The 23,707-nt window shown below is 40.4% G+C and overlaps 1 protein-coding gene across 8 annotated transcripts in view; it reads left to right on the forward strand.

Annotated features, from left to right (window-relative positions):
- The window catches only part of DMD (dystrophin), a 1,921,612-nt gene that overhangs the window by 1,844,156 nt on the left and 53,749 nt on the right, over positions 1-23,707 (forward strand). For 4 of the 8 annotated variants that reach the window (XM_041000021.1, XM_041000029.1, XM_041000056.1 and 1 more), the window contains 6 exons: positions 12,232-12,398; positions 14,902-15,013; positions 16,397-16,533; positions 17,269-17,307; positions 21,454-21,519; positions 22,630-22,695. In XM_041000021.1, coding sequence (XP_040855955.1) covers positions 12,232-12,398; positions 14,902-15,013; positions 16,397-16,533; positions 17,269-17,307; positions 21,454-21,519; positions 22,630-22,695 — 587 coding nt within the window. The remainder of the gene's footprint in view (positions 1-12,231; positions 12,399-14,901; positions 15,014-16,396; positions 16,534-17,268; positions 17,308-21,453; positions 21,520-22,629; positions 22,696-23,707) is intronic. The other 4 variants (XM_041000033.1, XM_041000062.1, XM_041000050.1 and 1 more) reach the window with 2 other exon arrangements.

Below are 23,707 nucleotides of genomic sequence, written 5' to 3' on the forward strand. Positions count from 1 at the left end.
AATTACAACCTCAACTGTTGAGAACAAGTATATATATGTATTATATATAAATAATAAATCATTCTAGACGCTCTGAAATTGTGAATGGCAGACTGACAAAGTGCATAGGCCCTGAAGACCAACTGCCTGGGTCTAAATCGCAGTTCTGCTGTTTGCTGAATGTGTGCCTATGGGCACATTACTTAGGCTTGCTTTTCCAAACTAAGCTCTTGGGCTAGTTGTGAGAACTAAGTGAGCCAGTGGAAGAGACAGAACACTTAGCAGTGTAGCTGATGCACAGTAGAGACCCACTGAATGTTAGCCACAGCTGTCTAACAGGCCGATAATCCTAACATGAGTGTAAGTAACAAGTATGCTTCCTGCCAAGAATAACAGCTTCTTTTATCTATAACTAAATATCTGTAGATTAGAGAGTCTTGAGATTCTGTTTTTCTGCAAATATTGAAATGTCATGCTCGGAGACTTTGGAACTCATTAGACAACATTCCCCAGGCTGATTGATCACATTTTATACTCCATCTTTAAAATAGCTTCTAAGAAATTCTATGTGCTTTAGATTTCCTTTGGCTTTTTGTTTACTGATCAAAGTGTGGGCGCTTCGGTTCCATAGATAGTCTTTTTACACCAGTTATGAACTAATGGATATTGACTAGTGACTATGTAGTTACAGTTACTGTACTTTCACATTCATAAATGGAAATAACCTTGCTCAGCACTTGGAGATAGACCCTAATAGTTTAGCCTTGCGCAAAGATGGCTATGAAAGCTGGGAGATGGCAGATTTTTCTGGTCCTGCTCCTGGGCAAAGGATGAAAATGCCTGCAATTTTCAGTAGTAATCTTTTCTTAAAATATTAACTTCAGGGCCCAGTGTGATGGCTCAGTGGCTAAATCCCTGCCTTGCACATCCATGGTCCCTCACGGGTGCCGGTTCATTGTGCAGCTGCTCCACTTCTCATCTTACTCCCTGCTTACAGCCTGGGAAAGCAGTAGAGATGATGGAAAACCTTCATACCTTGCACTTGTGTGAGAGACCAGGAACAAGTTCCCGGCTTTGGATTGGCTCAGCTCCAGCTCTTCTGGCCACTTGGTAGGTGGACCAGTGGATGGAAGATCTTTCTGTCTGTATCTCCTTGTCTCTCTGTAGATCTTCCTTTCCAATACGAATAAATCTTAAAACAAAAAACTGTTAGCCTCATTATCATGAGTCCATCATTGGTTTAAGTTGGTGCAGTATTGAAAAAGAAGCTGTGAGTTTAGCTTGACATTTAATTTGCTGTGTTCTCTTTAGTCAGTTTTCTCAATGTGCAGTTACAAATAGTTTATCAGTATTTTGAAGATAGGTTTGTGCTGCAGTTGGAATCTGTTCCACTCATATACTCCTGCTAAGGAGATGCGCATGTCACTTCAGCTTGCTTTCTTCAACTTTGTTTGGAACTGACACTTCATTGCTATGACTAGATGTATCTGTTTTCCTTTCCCTCCTGCCCGCCCTCCCTCAGAAAAGTTGAGGTAGAAGTGCTAATAGAAGAAAAACTGCATAGGCGCGTGTTTGTGTCTGCGCATGTGCACTCGCATGCTGAAGTTCTTTATAATCACTGTTTCTTTTTAAGACTTACTCGTTTGAAAGGCAGACTTACAAAGAAGGAGAGGGAAAGGGATCTGTGTGTGATACATTGGTTCTCTCCCCAGATGACTGCAACAGCCTGAGTTGGGCTGGTTTGAAGCCAAGAGCTTCTTCCTGATCTCCCGCATGCATGCAGGGGCCTGAGCACGTGGGGCGTCCTTCTGCTGCTTCCCCAGGCTGTTAGCAGAGAGCTGGGTCAGAAGTGGAGCAGCTGGGACAGGGCACGAACCGGTGCCCTTGTAAGATGTTGGTGCCACAGGGGCTTAATGTGCTGTGTTACAGTGCTGTCTACACCATCCCTTCTAATTCACAATGAAACTTGCCCCTCTCCAGAAAATTGTGGAAACATGAGTTCAACATTTACCATTTTTTGTTTTTTTCTGTGTTTGTCACAGTTTTGTAGATTGTGTGTATGTGTAATATTTTTAACAACAGAATGGTCTTTACAGAGATATTTAGAGTGAGAAGAAATTCGAAATGCCCTTTTTGGGTATGCTTATTTCTTTATCCAGGCCCTTAGTATGCCTTTGTCTCCTGATCTGATGGCTAAGTTTTGGCATTTGGTTAAAGCATTTAGACCCATTTCTGTGGTCTCTTTTAAAAAGCCACAACTGATTTCCACGTTGTAAAACTTAGTGCAGTGGCCTTTGCTTCCTTGAATTTAGGCAGATGTACAGCATGTCAAGCACCCCACGGAAGACAGTGTTTTACCCTTGGAAACCCTCTCATGGTTTGTGGTCATCCTACCAATTCCAGTTCTTTGGATTCCCCAGCTTTGCTTTTCTTTCCTGTATTTTGCTTTTTCTGAACTGGATTTAAATAATGGTAAGAATCGGGAATTCAGGGTCAAGTTTATAGTATGTTCTTTTGCATGATGTGTTGGATTCATAGTGGAGAAAGCATGTTCCATGATGGCTAGTCATCTGTTTGTGCTTTCCTTTGTAATGTGAAAGTTTTCTGTTAAATAAGAACTCTGTATCATGAATTAATGACACTGAGTATACCTAGGGATTTGCATAGATTTAAATTTGTGCTTAGGTTCCCCAGGGCAATGTGTTAATTGGTTTATTAGTCAGGTGGAGTGGAGAGCCTGAGGTCAGGACAGTTGTCCTTGAACATGTAAATGAAGAGTGGATAATCACCATGTGTTATTGTTGGGCTGTTTTTGTCTTTAATGGGTGATTCACAGCTCTGATTAATATTTAGAGCAGTAACTGCTGGTTTCCAACCTGCTCATTATCTTCAGAACTTTAAATGAAATGCTTGATTTCAACCCAAAGAGAGCCCTTACTGGAAGCCTCACGGTTCCTCTTGTCTCAGGAAGACACTTGTTGACCATTCAATCCTTCCCACGAACTAGAAAAAAAAGTCCTGTAAAGTGTGGAGATTCTTAAAACCCCTTTTCTTGTCTGGAAAAACACCTTGAGGCAAAAAGTTTGCGGCTATACTTTGGGGATGTGGACAGGAAAGGAAGAATGCCAGTTTTGTACTAGGCATGTATTGTCTGAGGAAACTGAATCACGAAAGCCATTCACATTTTATCCCATTGATGTGAATACTGAAGCATCTAGTATGAACTGTGTGCCAGTAAGCATTCAGAAGCTCCTCATTTTTTTCTGTTTCTCTTCCTATTGATGACTTCAGTATATGTTGACCTGCAGCCATCAGTGTATTCGTTTATGTATGCCATGAAATCTAATGGCAGGAGGGATTTGCAAATGCTGTCAGAAAGAAAGTGATCTTAGAAGATACTGCTATGTTGTGGGGGTATTCACGTGTATGTCCGCTGGACTCCCAGAAGATCTGCCTGCACTTCCGTTCAGAATTTAGTGCCTGACATGCTGTTAAGTAGCCCTCCTTACTTAGTGACCAGAGCCTCTACCACTGGCAAACAAATTAAAGATTCAGAAGATACTTTCCTCCATTGTTAAGAATTTTTAAGTAGACCTATCTGAGGATTTACGTGATAATCTGATAATCTTGAGCTAAAATCCTTAACCTCTTGGGCCTTTTCTCATCTACAACAGAAAGTTGAAACAGAATTATCTCGAGAATTACTTATCCCCAAGTTTCTTTGATCACATGCTGAATGTTGTAAATGTAGAAATGGAAGTGGATTACTCTAGTCATTTCGAAGTGTTGCCTGATCTTGTAACACGGCCAGAGGCAACAGAAAGCAATCCTGTACACTGAGCACGCCCTTTTGTATGAGACAGCTTGTTGACTGAACCGAAGTAGCATACACTAAGAGCAGGATGCTCGAAAACACTGCTTGGCGCCACATGGTCCCTGGGTCCCTGCACTGTGCTTCCCTCAACCCCAACGATGAAAAGGGGAAATGGCAGGATGGGTGTTGAAGAGGATGAAGAGGCTACCTTCCTTCCATTTTATTTGCTATAGGCAGGTTTTGTATTGTTTTCTAGAGATTATTTTTTTTTATCCCGCATTTGATTTTCACACAAATTGGGGTTGTTTGGAAGAAGAGTCATTAATATTCTTTACAACTTGTTTTTGTTCCTCCTTTGATGTAAAATATTCCACTGATGCCCTTGGTAGGATTCAGAGGTTGTTAAAGAAATTGTACTAACAGCTCAGGGAACATTCAGGAACTGCCTGTCCCATGCTGTCTGACCCTGACTAGCCATTCTCCTTGGAGTTTTAAATCTTTGTGTGCAGACTGTGGTTCACAAAACAGTTTGGCTAAATTTCAATTTAGCAAATCTTTTCGAATACTAGGGCCTATTACAACCAGGGCCAGAAAAGTTGGACTGTTGGCTAGTGATGCCAGTACCTATCAACCGTGTCAGTGACATTGAAGTGGTTATTTGGATTTATGAATGGAACATTTTAATAGTGACAATGACAAATAAAAGTGTCCAGGAAGAAGAGATTAACCATTTTAAAAAATCTGTAGTTTACCCCCAGTGTTGTCAATAAATTTACTTTTTTTCTGTAGAAAGAATGTTTGCGAATTCTATCCATGCGTATGCATGCATTTGATATTTACATATTTATCTTTATACTAAATGAGTAGTACTTAGCAAAATTTGTACTAAGCAAAATTGAAACACACACACACACTGATGTGCTTGCTCTTACCTGCTTGGCATAATTATTGGCCATGATTCAATAAATTCCTGCTGTTCATCCTGGAACATCCTGCATAGGTTTGTCTGTCTGAGAAGCAGTTCAGTTTCAAGATAGGGTCTGCAATTTTTGACTGTTACCTGACTTCCACTTTGGGCTTTCTCTGTGTTAGACCATTTTGTTCTCTCAGTGCACAATATGTCAAGTGGTGTGGCTTTCCTGTCCCCATCAGCAGTTGATCCCTGTGTCACAGAGGACAGTTGCCTGCCTGTTACATGCTCTCTGGTGGTTCCAGAGAAGTCTGTTGTTTAGTTAACCGTGATGAGCCAATGTTAGTCTCTTAGTTTTGACAAATGAGGTATGGTTATTTACAATGTTAATATATTAGTGTAGGTTTGGGGTTCCAACAGGGTGGCTAGCACCTTGGCAATACTAACACTTTGACACTTTGACCTGCCACATTCTAATTCTTCTTTGTGGAGTAACTGGTTTGTGTTATTATGGGATGTTTAGAAAGACCCCAATTTCTATCTGCTAGATACTCACACCCTTCAGGACAACCAGAAAGACCTCCCAGCACTGTCAGATGTCCTAGGGGAGCAGCAGCGGCCTGCCGGGGGGGGGGGGGCCCTTTGTGTTTATTCCTATTTCCTAAGCCAGGTCATCCTGCACATGCATTTATGGTCTGGACAATATCTGTTGGCCTCTTATGTGTGACATTGTCACAGACAGACCAGCAGTTACGTTCAACTGCTTTAAAGTAAACTTGGGGCAGTTTGAGAAGGTACTTATTTTGTTTTATACTCCTTGAACAGTTGATATAAATTTTTTGACTCTTTGGAATGACTACGTAGTTTGTGCTTGTTTTGTTTTCATTGCCATTTTATGCAGCTCCTAAAAATCCATTGTTTTATTTATAGTCTCCATCTTCTTCCTTCCTAACTCCCACCCCCCCCATTCAGTTAAGAGGTCTTCACGGCGGGTCCAGAGCATCCTTCTTGTCTTTAAATAGCCCACCAGTTAGGATGGAAGCAGAGGTCTGGTCAGCGGTTGCTATCAGGGAGCTAGTACTTTTTTTGTTTTTAATCTGAGAATTACTGAGCTCGATCTCGTGCATAATGCTTCCTTTTTTATATCCTAATTAGTTCATTCTGTATAAATGATGGCTTTTACACACTTCCTGATTGAGGTGCCAGCTACCTTCTCTTGAAAATAAGCCGTGTATATCTGTGGTAGGTGAGCCATAGGGCTTCGGGAGAAATCTTCCAGCTGCAGCTGCATTTCTTCTGTAGCCATGAGAAAATCAAGCTAGCCTTGAGAGAACACCAAGCAACAGCTTGTCCCCCTGGCAGCCAGTTGGCCTTTCTGTGCCCTTGGGTTTAAGAAATGCTTGACATCAAAGAAACCCAAAGGTTACTCTGAACCCTGGCCAGTCCCCCACCTCCACACTTGCCATGAAATGACCTTCACATTTGTTATATCAGTAGTTATATTTCTTTTTCTTTTTTGTAATTCTTTTTTAAAAATTTTTTTTAAGATTTTATTTTTTTATTTTTTTTATTGGAAAGGCGGATATACAGAGAGGAGAGACAGAGAGGAAGATCTTCCATCCGATGATTCACTCCCCAAGTGAGCCGCAATGGCCAAAGCTATGCCAATCCGAAGCCAGGAGCCTCTTCCAGGTCTCCCGCGTGGGTGCAGGGTCCCAAAGCTTTGGGCCATCCTCTACTGCTTTCCCAGGCCACAGGCAGGGAGCTGGATGGGAAGCGGGGCTGCCAGGATTAGAACCGGTGCCCATATGGGATCCCAGGCGTGCAAGGCGAGGACCTTAACCACTTGCGCCACCGCGCCGGGCCCAATATATCAGTAATTATATTTCTTAAAACCGAAGCTATTGAGACTTATTGAGCTGTCTTTGTTACCCTGTTGGGTAAAGATGACATTTATATCAAGCTACCCTGTGGTGTGCTGTAACAGAGTGACAGGAATGAGAGCCAGCTCCCTCTGCAGCCTGAACACTATGGACAGTTGTTGACTGCGGAACACCAAGAGAAAAGGATGAGGAGGCAGAGCCCAAGGAGTTATTCCAGGCAGTGGCTAGCATAATGGAAGGACCTGTGTTATATTAGTGGGGTATGTGTTTGTGCACATGTGTGCACCATGGAAAGACAAAACTGAGGCATTGCCAAAACAAAACAAAGCCAACAATCAAAAGCCAGGACTGAGTGTCTTCCAAAGAGATTTTGCATAAATGACTTGAAACTGGCAATAAGGATGAAGGCAAGGGCCTCCTTGATACCGAGAGAAGGATATGTCTGAGACTTGCATGTATATTAACAAACAATGACGTCTCCAGAGCTGATGTCAGTCCAACAAATGCCATCCTTCCTTGGCTTTGCGAGCCACCATCCTTCTATTTCAGTCTGTCCCTATGTATTTTTGCTAGAATCATGAAATGGAATTTTAAGCAAGTTTTAGTTTTAGTCCTGTTATATCTTTGTGGACGCTTTCCTGACTTTTAGTTCTTTCCTTCTTTATGGCTGGATAAAAAGAGAGGGAATACACTGCTAGGATACAGAATTGTGTATTGTAAAGACGAAGGATTGAAACGGAGCAAGCAAGCAAGTCCCCATGTCCTTTGCTCAGCCCTGTCATGTGGCAAAGGTGAGCTGTTTCAGAGAGCCACACTGATGGATCTGTGGATCTTAGGAGCTAGAGAGAAACTTGAAAATTTCCAACCTTGAAGCACCGAAGAATCTATAGTCTTTTGAAAGAAGAGAACATTGTACGGCTTTCCTTGGTAATTCACACTAATGCTTTAACAACTTTCAGCATCAGGAAATTCTTCCGAATGAGTTACAGCCCAAATTCTTCATGCTGCTTAAGCCTGCTTCTCCTTGTGCTCTCAGTGGAGGGATTGAACAGCTGGTCACAGGCCCCTATGCAAGAGCCATTCACATAATTGAAAACTGTTATTAAATCGCCCCTTCAGCCACTCTTTCTTGCTCATTCTCACTCTTTTTTTCATGGCTAAATAATCCCAGTTCCCTTGTGCTGTTCCTCAGGTCTTTCAAAACCATTAATTAGCATTGTGCCTTTCTGCCAAGACTGCTCAAAGTTCTAGGTCAGTTGTAGCTACCCGAATTAGACGCTGTTTCCTAAGAAGGATTTCAACAGCAGGGAAAGGAGTGAGATAATTTCTGTATGCTGTACTTTCTATGCCTTTAGTTGTGTATTGCACCCATAGTCTCCCTCGTTGATGTTTTTGCACCTACATTTCTTGCTGATTCAGATTTTCTGTCTTTTAGATGAACAAAAGCTATGTTATACTTTCTCTATTCACTAGGAATTCCTATTCTGTGGTGTGTTTTTCAAAAATTAATCAAAAGGCAGAGTTACAGAGGGATGGCGAGAGAGCGTGCAAGTGTGCTTGCATCATCTGCAGGTTCACTTCTCAGATGGCCACAGCAGCCAGAGCTGGGCCAGTCTGAAGCCAGAAGCTTCTTCTGAGTCTTTTACATGGGGGCGGGGGCCCACCTTCTGCAGATTTCCCAGACAGATTAGCAGGCAAGTAGATTGGAAGTGGAGCAGCTGGGACTGACACACCTTGCTTGGGATACTGGCTGGCAGTGCAGGTGGCAACTTTACCTACTATGCCACACTGCCAACTTCTGCAGCATGTGTTTTGATCCCTCATTAGTTATTTAAACATCAGTTGGGAAAACTGTATGTAAACTTGGAATAAGCCTAATTTGGAATAAGCATCTGATAGAAAGAGCACGTGAACCAGAGAGAAAGCCCTAGAGAGAGATACCAGTCTCTTCCATGTACAGACTCACTCCCCGCAGTTGCCTCCAAAAGCTGGAACAGGGCCATGGCCCTAGGTAGCAGCCAGGAACGCTATCCAGGTCTTATATGTGTGTTGTGCGGAAACAAATACTTGGCCCATCACCCACTTCCTTTTCTGGGTGCTCTTTAGCAGGAAGGTACATTGCAAGTAGAGGTGGGATCCAATTCTGGGCACTCCCAAGAAGGGATGCAGGCATTCCCAGCCATCTGAATTAGTAACACTTTTCAAAAATTTGCTTTTCTGTAATGGTTTCTTTCCTGGCTAGAGGTTTTTTCTTGGTTTTTTTGTTTTTTGTTTTTAAGTTGCTTTCTAGGCCACTGGAACAAGAGATTGTTAATGGTGCGTATTGTAGTTGAACAGTGAACAAGTCACCTGACAGTCTCTTTGTCTTTGTACCACAGAGAAACTTGCGCAACAGAGATGAAGTGATCATAGAACTGAGAAAAGTCATAGTTAAACAACCACAGAGGGCTAATCATGGATTTGTGTTGACTTGATGTGTAGGCTGCAGTAGGTGGCTCATGTTTGACTTTGACCTGTTTGATAGGTCACCTGTTTGATATTTTGATGTGAAGCCAAAACTTAAATCTAAAATATAGATGTTACCCATGGTAGGGAAGAACAGCTAATTTGTTGACTGTAAGAGTCAGGATTCTTACAGATGTTGATGAGATTGTACAGTATGCTCAGACTGATAGGAATGTCCTTGACATAACAAAAACAAAGCAGTCTCAACTGGGCAAGTGTAGAGAAAAGAGCTAAGAAAAGTAGTTCCCGTAATACCCAGTAGGATAATAATACTTCGTGCTGTTCACAGACATTGTTAAGTTTAAAAAGGGCAAAGATCTTAGGATCACTATTAAGTGTGGAAATTGTGGAGTCAAAGTTGAATTGGTTTCTCTGCCTGATGGGCTCCTTTGCTTTTAGTATAACATGTGCTAAGAATTTTAAGAGGCAGTTCTAATGTGCAGTGTTTCCATAATTAATCTGGCCTTCTTTGCATGAGGTGTTTTGCTAGTTGATTGATCTGTTGCACACACTGGGAAACGCTGTCCCAGAGATTTTAGTGGAATAGAAAACGAGTGTGAGCCTACAGTACACGAAAAGGAAGCATTCTAAGTATGCTATACTGAGAAATCCAGGTACCATTTCCAGTAGATCATGTTTGCAGGATATTTTTCTAAGGACAGTGGAAGACTGAGCCAAGCCATATAGGAAAGAAATGAATAAGGATGAAGAGTCATGAACAGAGGCCGGCAGTAAGTGCATTGTTAAGTGTTAGCACTGTAGAAGGTTAAGCTATAACCAGGGATGCCTGCATCCTCTATCAGATTGCTTGGTTTGAGTCCTGCCTAGTGCACATCCAATCCAGCTTCCTGCTGATGTGCCTAGGAGGGAAGTGAAAGATGGCTCTCTGAAATAGGTCTACTAATATTTCCATTTTGTAGCAGAGGAAAATTAATACACAGAGAAAGTTGTTTTACCAAGGTCACCCTGGCAGGAAGTGGCAAAGCTGGGGCTTGAACTCTGCTTCCATCTGCCATGTTTGTGGACTTGAACTCAGTATGATAAAGTGCTTCTGACAATGGCACCTGTACACACATACTCAAGATCACTCTTGAAGGACATATGCCTTCTCAGAGGGGTGATATTTATATAGTGGCTGAAAAAGCACAGTGGCTTGGAGTTGGGGCTCTCTGAAGGCTGATGTCACAGCTCTGGTGCCATTTGAAAAAGATGGGGTGACTTGTGTGGTCCCTTTCATCTTTGGGTTCTAGAATTCCTTTTATCATTCATTCATTCATGTATTTATTAAGAAAAATGTTCTACAGTGTACCTCTGTGATGGCACCCTACACAGAGAAAAATGCTCAACAAAAGGTTTTGACAAGTAGTTTGAACTGGTACTATTGGTGGCTGGGAAATCCAAAGTTAAAAAGCTCATTATAAAGCTGTCAAATTTATAATTAAGGGTAATGACTGGCATACTGCTGAAGTGGTGAGTATAGCCCTCCTACCTTATTGTCTAAAATATGCTGGATTCTGCATTAGGAAACCATATGCCAAAAGAAAGAAGCATCATGGGTTTGCAGTTAAAATACTCATTACTTGCATGACACTAAGGGCTCCATGTCTCATAATTGGTTCAGACTGATGGTGGAATAACTAAGGTCCCTGCCCTTTACTAAAGGGCAAAGGCAAATGAAAATCCTCACTGGAGGAGGCATACTCATTCTCAGGGTATCCTCAGAGAATGCTTTCAAGGTCAGAGTAGTACATCCTAAAAAAATCACACAAGAAGTCAAGGTGAGTGGGAATCAGCAGATCACAGAAGGAAGACATGTACAATCAGGAGAAAGAGAGGTGATTGTTCAGGGCTGAAGGAAAGGGCTGCTGCTTTACTGTGCAGATAACTCTGACAGCTAGGCCTGGGCCAGGCCAAAGTCAGGAGGCAAGAATTAATTCCAGGTCTCCCACATGGTTGCGGGGGTCCCAAACACTTGGACCATCCTCCACTGCTTTCCCAGGCCAACTAGCAGGGAGCAGGGACTCAAATCGGTGCCAGTATGGGATGCCAATGCTGTGTATGTGGAGGAAACACAGCTAGGCCACATTATGCCACAGCATCAACCTTGATAGGATTAAAAAATTTTAAAGATTTATTTATTTAACTTGAAAGTCCTATGGGGAGGTGTGGGGTGGAGGGGAGAGAAATATCATCCCCCAAAGGCTGCAAAAGTCAGAGTTGGCAGGATCCAAAGCCAGAAGCTTCCTCTGGGTCTACCCATGGGGACAGGGTTCCAAGGACTTGAGCTCTAATCCTCTGCTTTCTCAAGCCACAAACAGGAAGCTGGATTTGAAAGTGGAGGACTGGCACTTGAACTGGTGCCCATATGGAGTGTCAGCATTGTACACAGAGGGTTAGGCTGTGCCCCTGCCCTGACAGATTGTTTTTCTTTTTGACAGCTGTATTTATGCTGTTAAAAAAAAATAGATACCATTGAAAGTATGTATAACGAATCACCCACTGTAGAAGTAACTTTGAAAATTAGCAGAATTGGGTCCGTCGCAGTAGCCTGTGGCTAAATCCTTGCAATGCATGCAGCAGGATCCCGTAAGGGTGCCAGTTCATATGCTGTCTGCTCTGCTTCTCACCCAGCTCCCTGTCTCGCATTAGTTCTGTGGCCTTTGAAATGTCTGATCTGCATCTCACTGTTCTTGTCTGGAAAATGTGACTTTGGAATCATGTGAATGTAGACGCCTCTTGTGACTGCAGGAAAAGTAGATTCCCTAGAACTAAAGGAATCCATAGTTCCCCAGCTGGTTTATTTTGTCTTTCTCTTTTGCAATTTTATTAGCAAACATTTGCAGTTTATTTCTGGCTAACTTTCATGTGTCTGATGGAGAACTAGAGGTAAATAAAGCAACATTGAGGTATGGGTTTTGCCTTATTTCGCATGTTATCATCTAGTAGCCAGGAACAGTAAGGGCAGTTTACTGAAGCCTAAGGGACTGGAGTCCCACAGATGTCAAGTGAATATTTGCAGAAATGAGCTTTGAAAAACACAGACTACACTATGCATCTATGGTTATTTCTCTTTTACTTTGTTAACTTTCTCCTCCTCTTTTCTTTTTTGACCTGCTTTTTCTCTCTTCCTGTCTTTACAGGCCAATAATAAGCCCGAGATTGAAGCAGCACTATTTCTGGACTGGATGAGACTGGAGCCCCAGTCCATGGTGTGGCTGCCTGTCCTGCATAGAGTGGCTGCTGCGGAAACTGCCAAGCATCAGGCCAAGTGCAACATCTGCAAGGAGTGTCCCATCATTGGATTCAGGTATCCAGAAGCAAACTAAAGCTACTTCCTTCCCTTGTCACTTCTCACTTTTTTATCATTGGCTCCTTCATCTCCTGACCAGTCATCATTAGTTTGTTCCTCTCCATAGTGGGAGAAAAGTAGCCTGGCTGGACCATCCATCATTCCTGGCACTCCGTGGTCACTGAGATATTTTTGTGGATCTGACTCATTAGGCAGGTGTCCCTATCCACCTTGACTCTGCAAAGGCCCATTTTCCTTTGAACAAGACTGGATGCCCATGTCTACAGAAATGTTTGTGTGTCAAGGGCATACAGATTAACTGTACTGTGTCCTTTCTAAAACCAAAACATTTCTACCATCTATCTTTTCTCATGGTCTTTTCTATTTTTAGAAAACTGCAAAAATCAGTTATAACTCGAAGGGATTATTCTTTTTGGAACGACCATTGTGGTAGCTTAGTGCTGCATTTACCTTGCATCACCTTTTCTTTCTTAAGTAGCTAGAATTGTACCAAGTATCCTAAAATTTACATCTTTATCTGAATCACATCATGTGTTTACCATAGTGACCTAATGAACTCTAAAAGGAAATGAAAAATATGAAAGTGAAAGACTCATAATAGAGCTAAAAATTCCCAGTTTTTCAGTATAAATTTAAACAAAAGGAAGGAGCATACTTACTTTCCAATTCTACTTCTGATCCAGTTTCCTGCTAATGTGCTGCTTAGGCAGCAGTAGGCAATGAATGACTCAGGTCCTTATGTCCCTGCTGTCCAGGTGCGAGACCCTGGTTCCTGGCTTTGTCCTGGGCAGGGCCTCACGAGGTGACTGTTGGAGGAGGGAAGCAGCATGTGGAAAATAGCTCCTCTCTCTTCTCCTCTCTCCCCTCTTTTCTCGCCTTTCTTTCCCTTCCCTTCCTTTCCCTTCCCTTCTCTCTCCTCTCCTTTCTACTAAAGGACAGAGATAAAACATGGCAGTATTCTAATATTCTTAAAATACCATAGAAAACACCTGGCTCTTAAATGGTTAGCCTTGTTGACCTCTTTGGGGGTAACAGTGTATTTCTTTTAGTGGATTAATTTTATTCAATAATAATAATCCTAAGGCCTAACTCTGAAATAATGCTGCATGTAAGCATCTCAATCAACATCAGGGTTTCTATAGTAATGAGTAGCCACAGTGCTGTAAAGTAACTGTATAGTTAGTATGGGATGCACTTAGGAGCTAACACCCAATTCTAATGATAAGTCTCTTATACGTACTGCTTAATTACTGCTTTGTACGATTTCTATTCATGGTACTCTTTTACCATTGGTGTTTATCTTTGATGCTGTTGGAGGAGAGGTTTTACAAAACTCTGCAGGGATTGCTAAAGGCGAGTTAGTCCACAATGAGTGATTGGGAAGGTAAGCATGAGGATGTAGGGCAGTTAATATCTCCATTTTGTAGCAAAGGAAAATTAAATATTCTGTAGCCTCTCATTTTCCTTCTTGGTTTGGGGAAGGGAAAGAGTGATGCCGTGGGGGATGGCGTGCGGGGCAGCCACAAAGGGGAGTATGTTTAATTTTCTCAGCTTCCTTAGCTGGTTACATTTGGATACAAGGGACAGTTTTATAAAATAAAGAAGAATGCTTTGAAAGATGTAAGAGAGCATTTTCACCTTCATTTCTTGTGCCATTATCAAATTAGATTATTTTAGGAATCATCGCTTCGCTTTCTTCCTTTCCCCCTCTTAAAGATGGTTGGGTTCTAAAAAAGGTAGCTTCTCTTCTCACTCTCCCATATGTGACATAAGGAATGTGTTTATTTGAATTGGCTCAGGCTCTTATCTGAGCAGGAACAGTAGGAAGTAAAGAATATAGTATTCTGAGAATAGGGGAAAACGCATTGCCTAGTGTTCAAATCTTAATCCATATTTTGTCTTTTCCTGAGGCTTCAGTTACCACCTGTGGAAAATATCAGGAGGGATTTTTGAAGAGACAGGGAGAAAGAGAGCAAGGAAATGGCGCAAATGCTTAGTTGAAGACAAATTGTGTGAGGCAATCCAGAAATGCAATTGAAGCAAGTCTTATTTTAATTGAGAATTCCTGTTGAAATGATTTTGAAAATAATCGGTTTAGAAAACTTTTGTCCCCGTAATAGGTGTGGGGCATACAAAACATCACTCTGTCTCTTCTGGAAGTTCTTCCAAATTCAAGTCTTTGCTCTTGTAAAGATTGGAAATCTGCCAGTACTTTCCAACTTAATTTGAAAGAGTTCCTCCTGGAATTTCAGTAAGAGCCCAGTTGCCTTCCCTCCTTCCATATGTTTACAGGATGATCTTTGTGCCAAAATGTTGTGATACTATAGGAGAAGCACCAGAGAAATCTGGAGATCGGAAGTTAATCACTCACCTTGTGGGACTAATGAATATTACATTCTGTTTCTAGTGTTAAGACAATGTGATAGGTGGTTTATTAAAGAGTGTTCTTGGGAATTGGATTTGAAGATACACATATGTGTTTGTTTTTGTTCTCTACCAGGTACAGGAGCCTAAAGCACTTTAATTATGACATCTGCCAAAGCTGCTTCTTTTCTGGACGAGTTGCAAAAGGCCATAAAATGCACTATCCCATGGTGGAATATTGCACACCGGTAAGTTAGCTGCCTCCTGCACGTGAGTTACTTCACTGGGCATGACTTTCAGCTTTGGGCAGCATTGCAGATCATGTGAAATGCTGTGAGCTCTATGTTCCCCCGATGTCTACTTGCTAAAGTAGCTCTAAATTCTAAAGTGTAGGGGTTTGCCCCATCCCTGGTACCTACAGGAATACCTGGCACACTTGGCAGATGGGAGGCACTCCAGAAATTCTGCCCAGTGAATGGATAGGATTTGCTTCTGTCACAGATGTTGTAGGTAGATATTTGCATATGTATTTTTGCTTGGCCCTAGAGTTGATGTGGGGAAGTCTTATGACCTTGGGGCATGGTTGTGGCCTGTAAGTTCCCCCAAACTCATAGCCTAGCAATTTCAATCTGTGTTTCTCACCATTTGACTGTTGTATATCCTGACAGTGCTGTTGGTTTTATGTAGTGATGCTTGCCAACAAAATGCTTAGTGTTTCCCACTGAAACCTTTCTGCATGGAACTGGAGTTATTATAGGAGCCCCATTTGTATGGATGAGAACTCTGGGGTCCCAGTGTTAGGGAACTGAAGCAAGGTTTTTAAGTAGGAGGTGGAGCCTTCAGAAATGCCATTGTACCTGGTCAAACCTTGAAAAGTTACTGATGAAAGGACCTACACATTGTGCTCACACCTACTTTGGTAAAAGTCTCACATCCTCTGAACGCTAGATTCTCTGTTTTCAAAGGGTGATGTGTTGGGTAGCAACACAGGTGTTACCTTGGAGCTCACTGGACGTGCAGAACCTTAGGCCCCAGCTCCTTAACTTTCTCAGTTGAAATCTGCTTTTTAACAAGATTTGCAGGTGGGTCCTGTGTACAGTAAAAGTGTGAGAAGCTCTGTAGCAGAGCATTTCTCTCATCAACAGAATCGCCACCTCCCCTGAATATTTCATTATGTTTCTAGTTTGTGTTCATCTTCAAGAGGTAGTCTGTGATGGAGAACACACCATGCTATGGAATAGACACGCTCAGTGGGGGGAAGCATGGGGTTAATGTGGACTGCATCATTTTTGAAAGACCATAAATTGTAAAAGTTAGGATCAGTTTTTCAACCTTAGAACTTCTTTCAGTTGCCACTGGTTAGGCATTGTGATAGCTTGTCTTGTTCATCTTTTCCTCACAATAACTTGGAAAGAAACAGCACTTGACCCCATACTGCAGCTGATGGGGGCTTGAAGAGGTAACTCACTCCTTCACACTAGTAATGGCCTGCTTGCAAAGCCCTTACACATCATCCCGTGCAGGCTGCCATTACAGAATAAGTGCCTTGAGGTACAAAACTAGCATGGCATGGCCATTTTCTTTTCCAAGTCAGACTCCTAAATTCCATCTCACTGTGGTTTCCTTTTTAGACTACATCAGGAGAAGATGTTCGTGACTTTGCCAAGGTATTAAAAAACAAATTTCGAACCAAAAGGTATTTTGCGAAGCATCCCCGAATGGGCTACCTGCCAGTGCAGACTGTCTTAGAGGGGGACAACATGGAAACGTGAGTAGTGGCTAAGGCCAAACAGCTTCTCATTTGATGTAGCTGAACTCCTCTCTCAGTTGAATACCCTCCTTCACTCCACAATGCAAACAGTCTCTTCTCTTCAAATTTTCTGTAGCTGCAGCCAGAAAAGCAAGCTGGTGTTCAGTTGTGATATCACCATGTATTTGATGGTTACTGTTCCCCAAAGAGAAACTTGGCTCTGATGGGTGTAGGGAAAGGGGAAGAACCCATTATTACCATCGGTTGTTTTCCTCTTAAGAATCATGAGACTGTTTACAAATGAGTGATTCCAGTATTTCATTTTGATTTTCTTCCCTCGCAAATCAGTAGATGTGTGTCTTTTTGTATATCTGACTGTGGTCATCTCTAGTCACTTTTTCTACTTGAAAGGAAATATAGTCACAGGAGGTTACTTCGCAGTAAGTAGTGATGATTCTCATGATCAAACTGATGGTGTCTTCAGCTGTTTAAAACCTTCTGCTTGCTTTTCTCCATAATTCTGATGGCAGTCACACACCTGGGTTGTTTTTGTTTGTTTAATTCACTTTCTGCTTTGATTTGGCTGTTGCTTCCCATGGTTCATACTTCACTGGTTTTATTTTATTTATTTGGATCTTTCAGTAAGATTTTTTTTTGCTTGGTTTTTTTTTTGTTTGTTTGTTTGTTTGGTTTTGTTTTTGTGGCTGAGTTTGCTTGTGTCTCTCTTCACCACTTCATTTTTTTGTTTTGCAGTCCCGTTACTCTGATCAACTTCTGGCCAGTAGATTCTGCGTGAGTACTTCCGCTGAAGGGCGCTGCTACCACCAACACATCTGCTCGCTTGATTTTTGTTTTCTTTCTGTTTTGTTTTGAAGACACATTGATTTCTCTTCTTTCATTTTTTATTTATTTCACCTTTCTTGCCAATACTTTTTCAGTGTCATCTACTAGAGATCAGGAGAATCAGAATGGAATTTTCACATGTTGTACATGCTGAAATACAAACTAGCAAGTCTAGACTGAGTTCAAATTATTATCAATGAAATGATTGGGGTTTTAGCTGTATAGCTGGGAGACATGCTTACCCATTTCTGGAGTATGTGCAAGGAAGAGCCTTTTGGTTCTGTGATAGCATTCTTTACACATATGTCTGGAGATTTAGTGGCTGGAACTTTTTGAAGGATACTGGCTGATTCTTTAGGGCCTGTGATAAGTGGACTATTAAAAAATCAGAATTTGCTTTAGAGTACGATGATGACTTGATTGAACAATTTCAATGAAGTGTGTGGACTTTTTATCAGGTTATGTCATGCTATTTGAAAATCTTTATCTACATGAGCTTCTAAATTTTGAATTAAACTCAATTTGCTGTCATCTCCTAACTGAACATTCAGCTTGTAAGCAACTATACATTTATGCTACCATGCAAGTGGCTTCAGGCATTTTTTTTAAATCACTATTGGTGTGTATAAATAATACTAATGTTAGCAACGGAAGATTGATATACCTCTGTACTCTTTAGGGCCTTTGGTTTATTTATTAGCAAACAAAGTGTGCCTATTTTAAAGTTATATGATGTTGTATTTTTATAACAAATGTTTAGTAATTTGAAGTATACCTTTGTTCAAATCAGATGACTATTATATACAAAAAGAGAAAATGACCAATTTATAAGAACAGTTTATTTAAGAATTCAGTTTATTTTGGGGGGTTCTTTTAACAATTGTTCTAACATATAGTTTAAAATAGATCCTATTTTTGAACTCTATGGTGATAAATGTTAAAGTATTAAATCAGATTTATATTGCCTTTTTATTGGCCAAAAGGAAGTAGAAGACTTCCCTTTCTCTTTAAAAACTATTTTATCATGTTCCTTCTTTTTCAGATATTATAAAACTATACATAGTGAATGAACTTACCAAATTTGGGGAATTATTTAAACTGTAGTATATTCCTTGCAGGTTAGGAATCATTTTCCCGAACCAATGTAGTCTACTTCTTGGTTAGGAGTTAGAAACTTTGATAAGTCAGAAACTTCTTTAAAAAAAAATTGTTACACTGTGCACCTGAGCTTGATGGGTCCTGGTAAGTGGATCAGTTTGCTCTGCTTTGGAATAAATTTAATCAGTTAAGAATTTCAAAACACAAATACACTGAAGAATAATTGTTAAAATGGTAAAGAGAAAGCACAAAAATAATGAGCAGAGTTAACAGTTCCTTGAAAGGAGTTACAATGAAGTTAATGAAAAAAAAAATCACCGCAGTTTGAAGTAATTTAAGTGTGTTTGTCTCTCTTAAACTTCGAATTACCTAACTTGCTGAAATAAACTCTCTGTTTTTGTGTTTATGAAAAGTTTGTGAGATTGTTCAGAAATACTAGGATGTGCCTCTATTGAGGAAAAAACAAGCATTGTCCATGTTTTCTTTTTAATAGCAGTAATTTTATTAAAGTCTTAACTGACAGGATTATAGCTAATACACTCAAATCTATTGTAAAGCTATCCCATTCCGGCAGAGGACCATGTCCTAATGTGCTTTATTTTGCCAGAATTCTGTCTGCATGATGTTAACAAATCCTATGATGATAATATTTAATCCACTTAATATGGATCACAGGATTTGAAAATTTCCCGAGATACAGATCTTTTGGCTTTCTTTACTTACGTGCCTGTGTTTGTCAACTTAAACTTTTATAGTGCTTGTCCATAAATGAGACTATCCAGAAGTGTTGTTTGAACTAATCTGCTTGGAAAACTGTATGAATTCAAACCTATTAATGGAATTTTTACAAAAGAGACATTGATGGTGGGTGAGGTGGGTCATCCAGGGCGGTAAGAAGTAGACTTGTTAGTGTCTGCTTTTGTGTTTAGGAGATGGCAAGTGGGAAGATGGTACCACCTTCCTCTGCAAGTGGTTTTGAAGGCCTTTCACTTGGTTTTGTTTCTGGACTAAGTGGTTTTGTATTTTTGCTAATTCTTGGTTTTTAAATGATTCTTCTCTGACCAGTTCTCCCGTTTGGCTCATTTTCTGGTTTAATAAGTGCCTGGTTTAGTGCATATGTTTTTAAGATTTCTGGTTGTTATGCATTCTTGTGCTCATGCATGCTGTAATAGGTGCTTTGTATATTATGAAAACCAACATGAAATTATCCTTGAGGCTAAGAAGTAAAGCTCTGTGTTAGGATTTCTGTAGAAGATTGCTTTCAAGTGTTTTGGATTCCCATGCCTGCTTTTCTTGGTGTGCTTATTTTCCAAAGTCTCAAGATTTCCTTCTTTGAATACTACCAGCATAGCAGCTATAATGAAAAGAAACAATACAATTTTTTTCCCTTAATAGTAGGGCTTTAGCTTATAAAAAATACATAGTCAAAAGACTGACTGAGTCTAGAACATGATGCACTTAGGCCAAGTAATCCAAATATTACATAATTTGATCTGCAGTGAAATTTGCAAAACAAGCCACTGTATTTTTTTTCCTGATAATGAGTTACTCTAGGGTTCTAGAAAAATGAATGAATTAACTCTGCAGAACTATAGGGGAGAGTCTTGGGATCTGCCTGTTAAATTGGGTAGTCATCCTTTTGTTTCTTCCTAAGAATGTAAGCACCATTTAATTTATTGCAGTTTGATTATAATGCTGCTTGATCTAGTTGACATTGGCTTCATAAATAAGACCTTTATCTCTCAGGAAAGACTTCAGCTCTATACTTAACATGCTATGGTGTTGAGATTATTTTGTAATAGTGTCTTCATTAAGAAATAAGATATTGTAGTACATGTCTTATGTAAGCATACCTGTAGGTAGTGCTTTTTTTCCCTTATTTACTGTAAGAAGAAAAAAAACCTGAACCATATTCTTCTTAGTGTTAAGACCAAGTCTTTGAATGCCACTTGGACAATGGGTTAAACCAGAGTCCTTCCTGGATGCATTGCTGTTGACTGAGCACATTGCACTTCTACCAAGGAGCTTTTTGTATCAGGAAACAAGTGCAGCCGACTTCTTGTCCTATTCCAAGGAAAGCAAAATGCATAAGGCCAAACTGGTTTTTATAACAATTTAAAAAATTCCTCATGTCAATGCAGAGTATGCTATAAATGCTGAAGGCTGATTAATAAGTCAGATATGAAAGAATGAAGAAATTTTAACTCTATGAAACCAGTAGTCTGTGGAGCTGAGGAAAGATAGGTTGTTAGAAAAAGTCTATAGAATAGTCATTCTAATTCTCTCCTCTTGTCTTCCCTTCTGCATTTTAGTACATGGTACCCCTAAATAGAACTATTTTAGATCATTGTAACACACTGTTGAGTTTAATGATTCTGTTTTAGAGCATCACCATATAATCTTGAGTCACTGTTTTATTCTGAAAAGTCACAGTATAGTTCTGCTGCTAAATTGGTAGATGGATTCCCTGTTTAAGAAATTGCAGACCAAGGCAGCTTGATACGTGGAATCTTCAGCAGGCTTCAACTGGAGTAGCACCCTTACAAATTAAAATTATTGACCTTAACTAAACGTACTATGCCAAACATCTAGTTTCCATTCATTAAAAAGGCTATTAACAAATGGCCCTGGTGTAAACTGTTATAAGTTTTAAACCACGTAGTACCAACATACTTTGAGAACTGTAGGATGTGAGAAATTACAAGGGAAAAGAACAAAATGCTACACAGAATTGATCTCCCCCAACTTTTTCTATATGCCAAATTTTGCAGAGGAATTTTTGGTCTCTCTGTATGGCTTCTCTGAAAAGCATCAGCCTGCAAAATTGCTCTCACCTGAATTTAAAATCCTGCTGATTCCTAAGCTACAAGAACAACTCAATGTGTACATTTTCCTTAGAATAAAAGCATTCTAGACTATGTCTATTACAACTGTGTGGTGGGTTTTTTCTCCAATAATGGATGGTATCTATGACTAATCACATTTTCTGCCTTATAGGCCTGCTTCGTCCCCTCAACTTTCACACGATGATACTCATTCACGCATTGAACATTATGCTAGCAGGTATGAGACTAGTTGAATGCCAGGCCAATAATTGATTGAAATAACTAACCAAGGAAAGCTAACCTATAAGAATATTAAACAAATCTTTTTCTTTCTTCCCCAATCTTGTCTGATTTTTACTAATCAGCTTGCCCTCTAACGTGCATGCCTTCCACTGCATGTTATTTTTGGACACCAGCCAGAGTGTCAGTGCAGTACAGTCTTCCGTAACCCTGACCTTTAAATCTTTCTTATAGCCTTGTTATGTTTTGTATACTGAACACATTTACTGAATTGGCTTACAAATCATCTAACCTGCTTATTAGAAAACCATTAGAGTAGACATTAGTATATAAAGAAATAATATTGTTATGTGCAGAATATGAAGCACCGGCTTTCTGTTTGTGTGGTTATTTTATGCGATGCACTGCGAAGAAGACAATGATTAATGTTCCTGATTCCTCAGACATTTCGAGCCCCACTTTGTGTTTGACAGAATTTTTATACCTAAAAGCAGAATTACTAATTGTTAAATATATTATGCCTGTTAAATCTGTAAGTGTTTGGTTAAGTTTTTGCTTTGTTTTGTTTTTACACTTTGAGAAAGACTATTATCGTCTGAGATGAAGGTTTTTAAAGGTAATGTTTGGTAGCAGAACACTCAGAGAGCTTGTTGGGAATCTGTCCTTTATCACTATGCTAACTGCTGGGCATGCTTATCAGTCAAGGAAAGCAGTCGCTAGGGGAGTTTGTCATCAGGGGACGGCATGAAGCTGAAAGACAATGACTAGCAGAAGGGACAGAGTGCACTTGTTGTTAGGGAAGCTTTTCTCCTGAAGACAAAGACCTGTGTTCAGTGCAAGGACAATCAGTTTGTGGGGGAAACAACAGGACAGCAGCAGCAAAATAGCAACCTCCCTTAGAAATCATATCATAAAATAAGCTCCTGACCAGCTCTGGTCTTCTATACCCTGTCTCAAATGGTTAAGCCAACACACACGTTCTCTGATTTGAAGGATTCCTTTCTCCTCTTGCCATGATTTACCTTTTAGTTTTCAGGAATGTTCGATTAGGTCTTGAATAGATTCTAAGAAGTCATAAGTTTTAATGAGCTTTTACGTTTTTTATCAGGCTAGCAGAAATGGAAAACAGCAATGGATCTTATCTAAATGATAGCATCTCTCCTAATGAGAGCATGTAAGTATCCCATCTCTTTTTACAAAATGTTCCTGACAATGAAATTGCTATGAGGGATTTAGAGGTAGGGTAGCACAAGATACAGAAGATAGCATCATATTCATTTGATCTTTCAAGGAGCCATTCATTCAATTTTTTTTAATTTAGCAGGAATGAGCTCATCCAAATTCTGGCATTAGTGTAGTAGCAAAAATAGTTCACCTTAGTCTCATTTAAACTTATTTGACATCATATCATTACAAACTGTGAAATCCCAAATACATTAAATACTTAGTCTGTGATCAAACCTGCCAGATATGTAAAGGGATAGAATGTTAATTTTAAACTGATGGCTAATTAGTATTTTCTCCAGTTATGGAGAAAATGAGATCATGGTATAGTGTTGGTCCTCCAATACTGTAAGTCACTTGGACATTTTCCTTCAGAATTCCAGAGAACTGGATTTTTGTGACGGAGCATCTTCAGTCACAAGGTTAATGGATTCAGGAAGTCCTGGGAAGGGTTTCCAGAAGAGCGAGTACTAAAGCAGGTGTGAATTTCTTAGTTGGGTGGTGAGCCAGCCCTGCCCACCTTTAGGAAGCAGGTGGAATAGTGCTGAGAGCGAGAGAGAACACAGCTCTGGAGGAACAGTGGAGGGACCCTGTAGCGCAGGGGCAGTGTTCACAGGATGGAGCCTAGAGGAACATTCTCAGGAGCCATGTAAGTGCTCACCAGGACCTGACACAGAGAAAGCGGATTATGAAGCAGGTGTGAAGGAAGACAGAAGGCTGTTCCAAGGGAATCAGCAATGTAGCTGGAATAAACTTAGTCAAAGCCCAGTTAGGCTGTTAGTTCGGTAAGTTATGGATGTCTCACCATCTCATGTAGAGCATCAGAAGATGATAAATTTTTCACGTGTGGTTGGTGTGACAATCCAAAGCCATGTTCAAATACAAAAAGAGGCCTTATAGGGATCAGGCTGAAAGACTTGCTTTAAAGGCTGATCAGTGTAGCATTTCATTATAAGCAGTTA

The sequence above is a fragment of the Ochotona curzoniae genome, unplaced genomic scaffold (assembly GCF_017591425.1).
Source record: "Ochotona curzoniae isolate NIBS_2020 unplaced genomic scaffold, NIBS_Ocur_1.0 contig_1274, whole genome shotgun sequence".
NCBI classification, from domain to species: Eukaryota; Metazoa; Chordata; class Mammalia; order Lagomorpha; family Ochotonidae; genus Ochotona; species Ochotona curzoniae.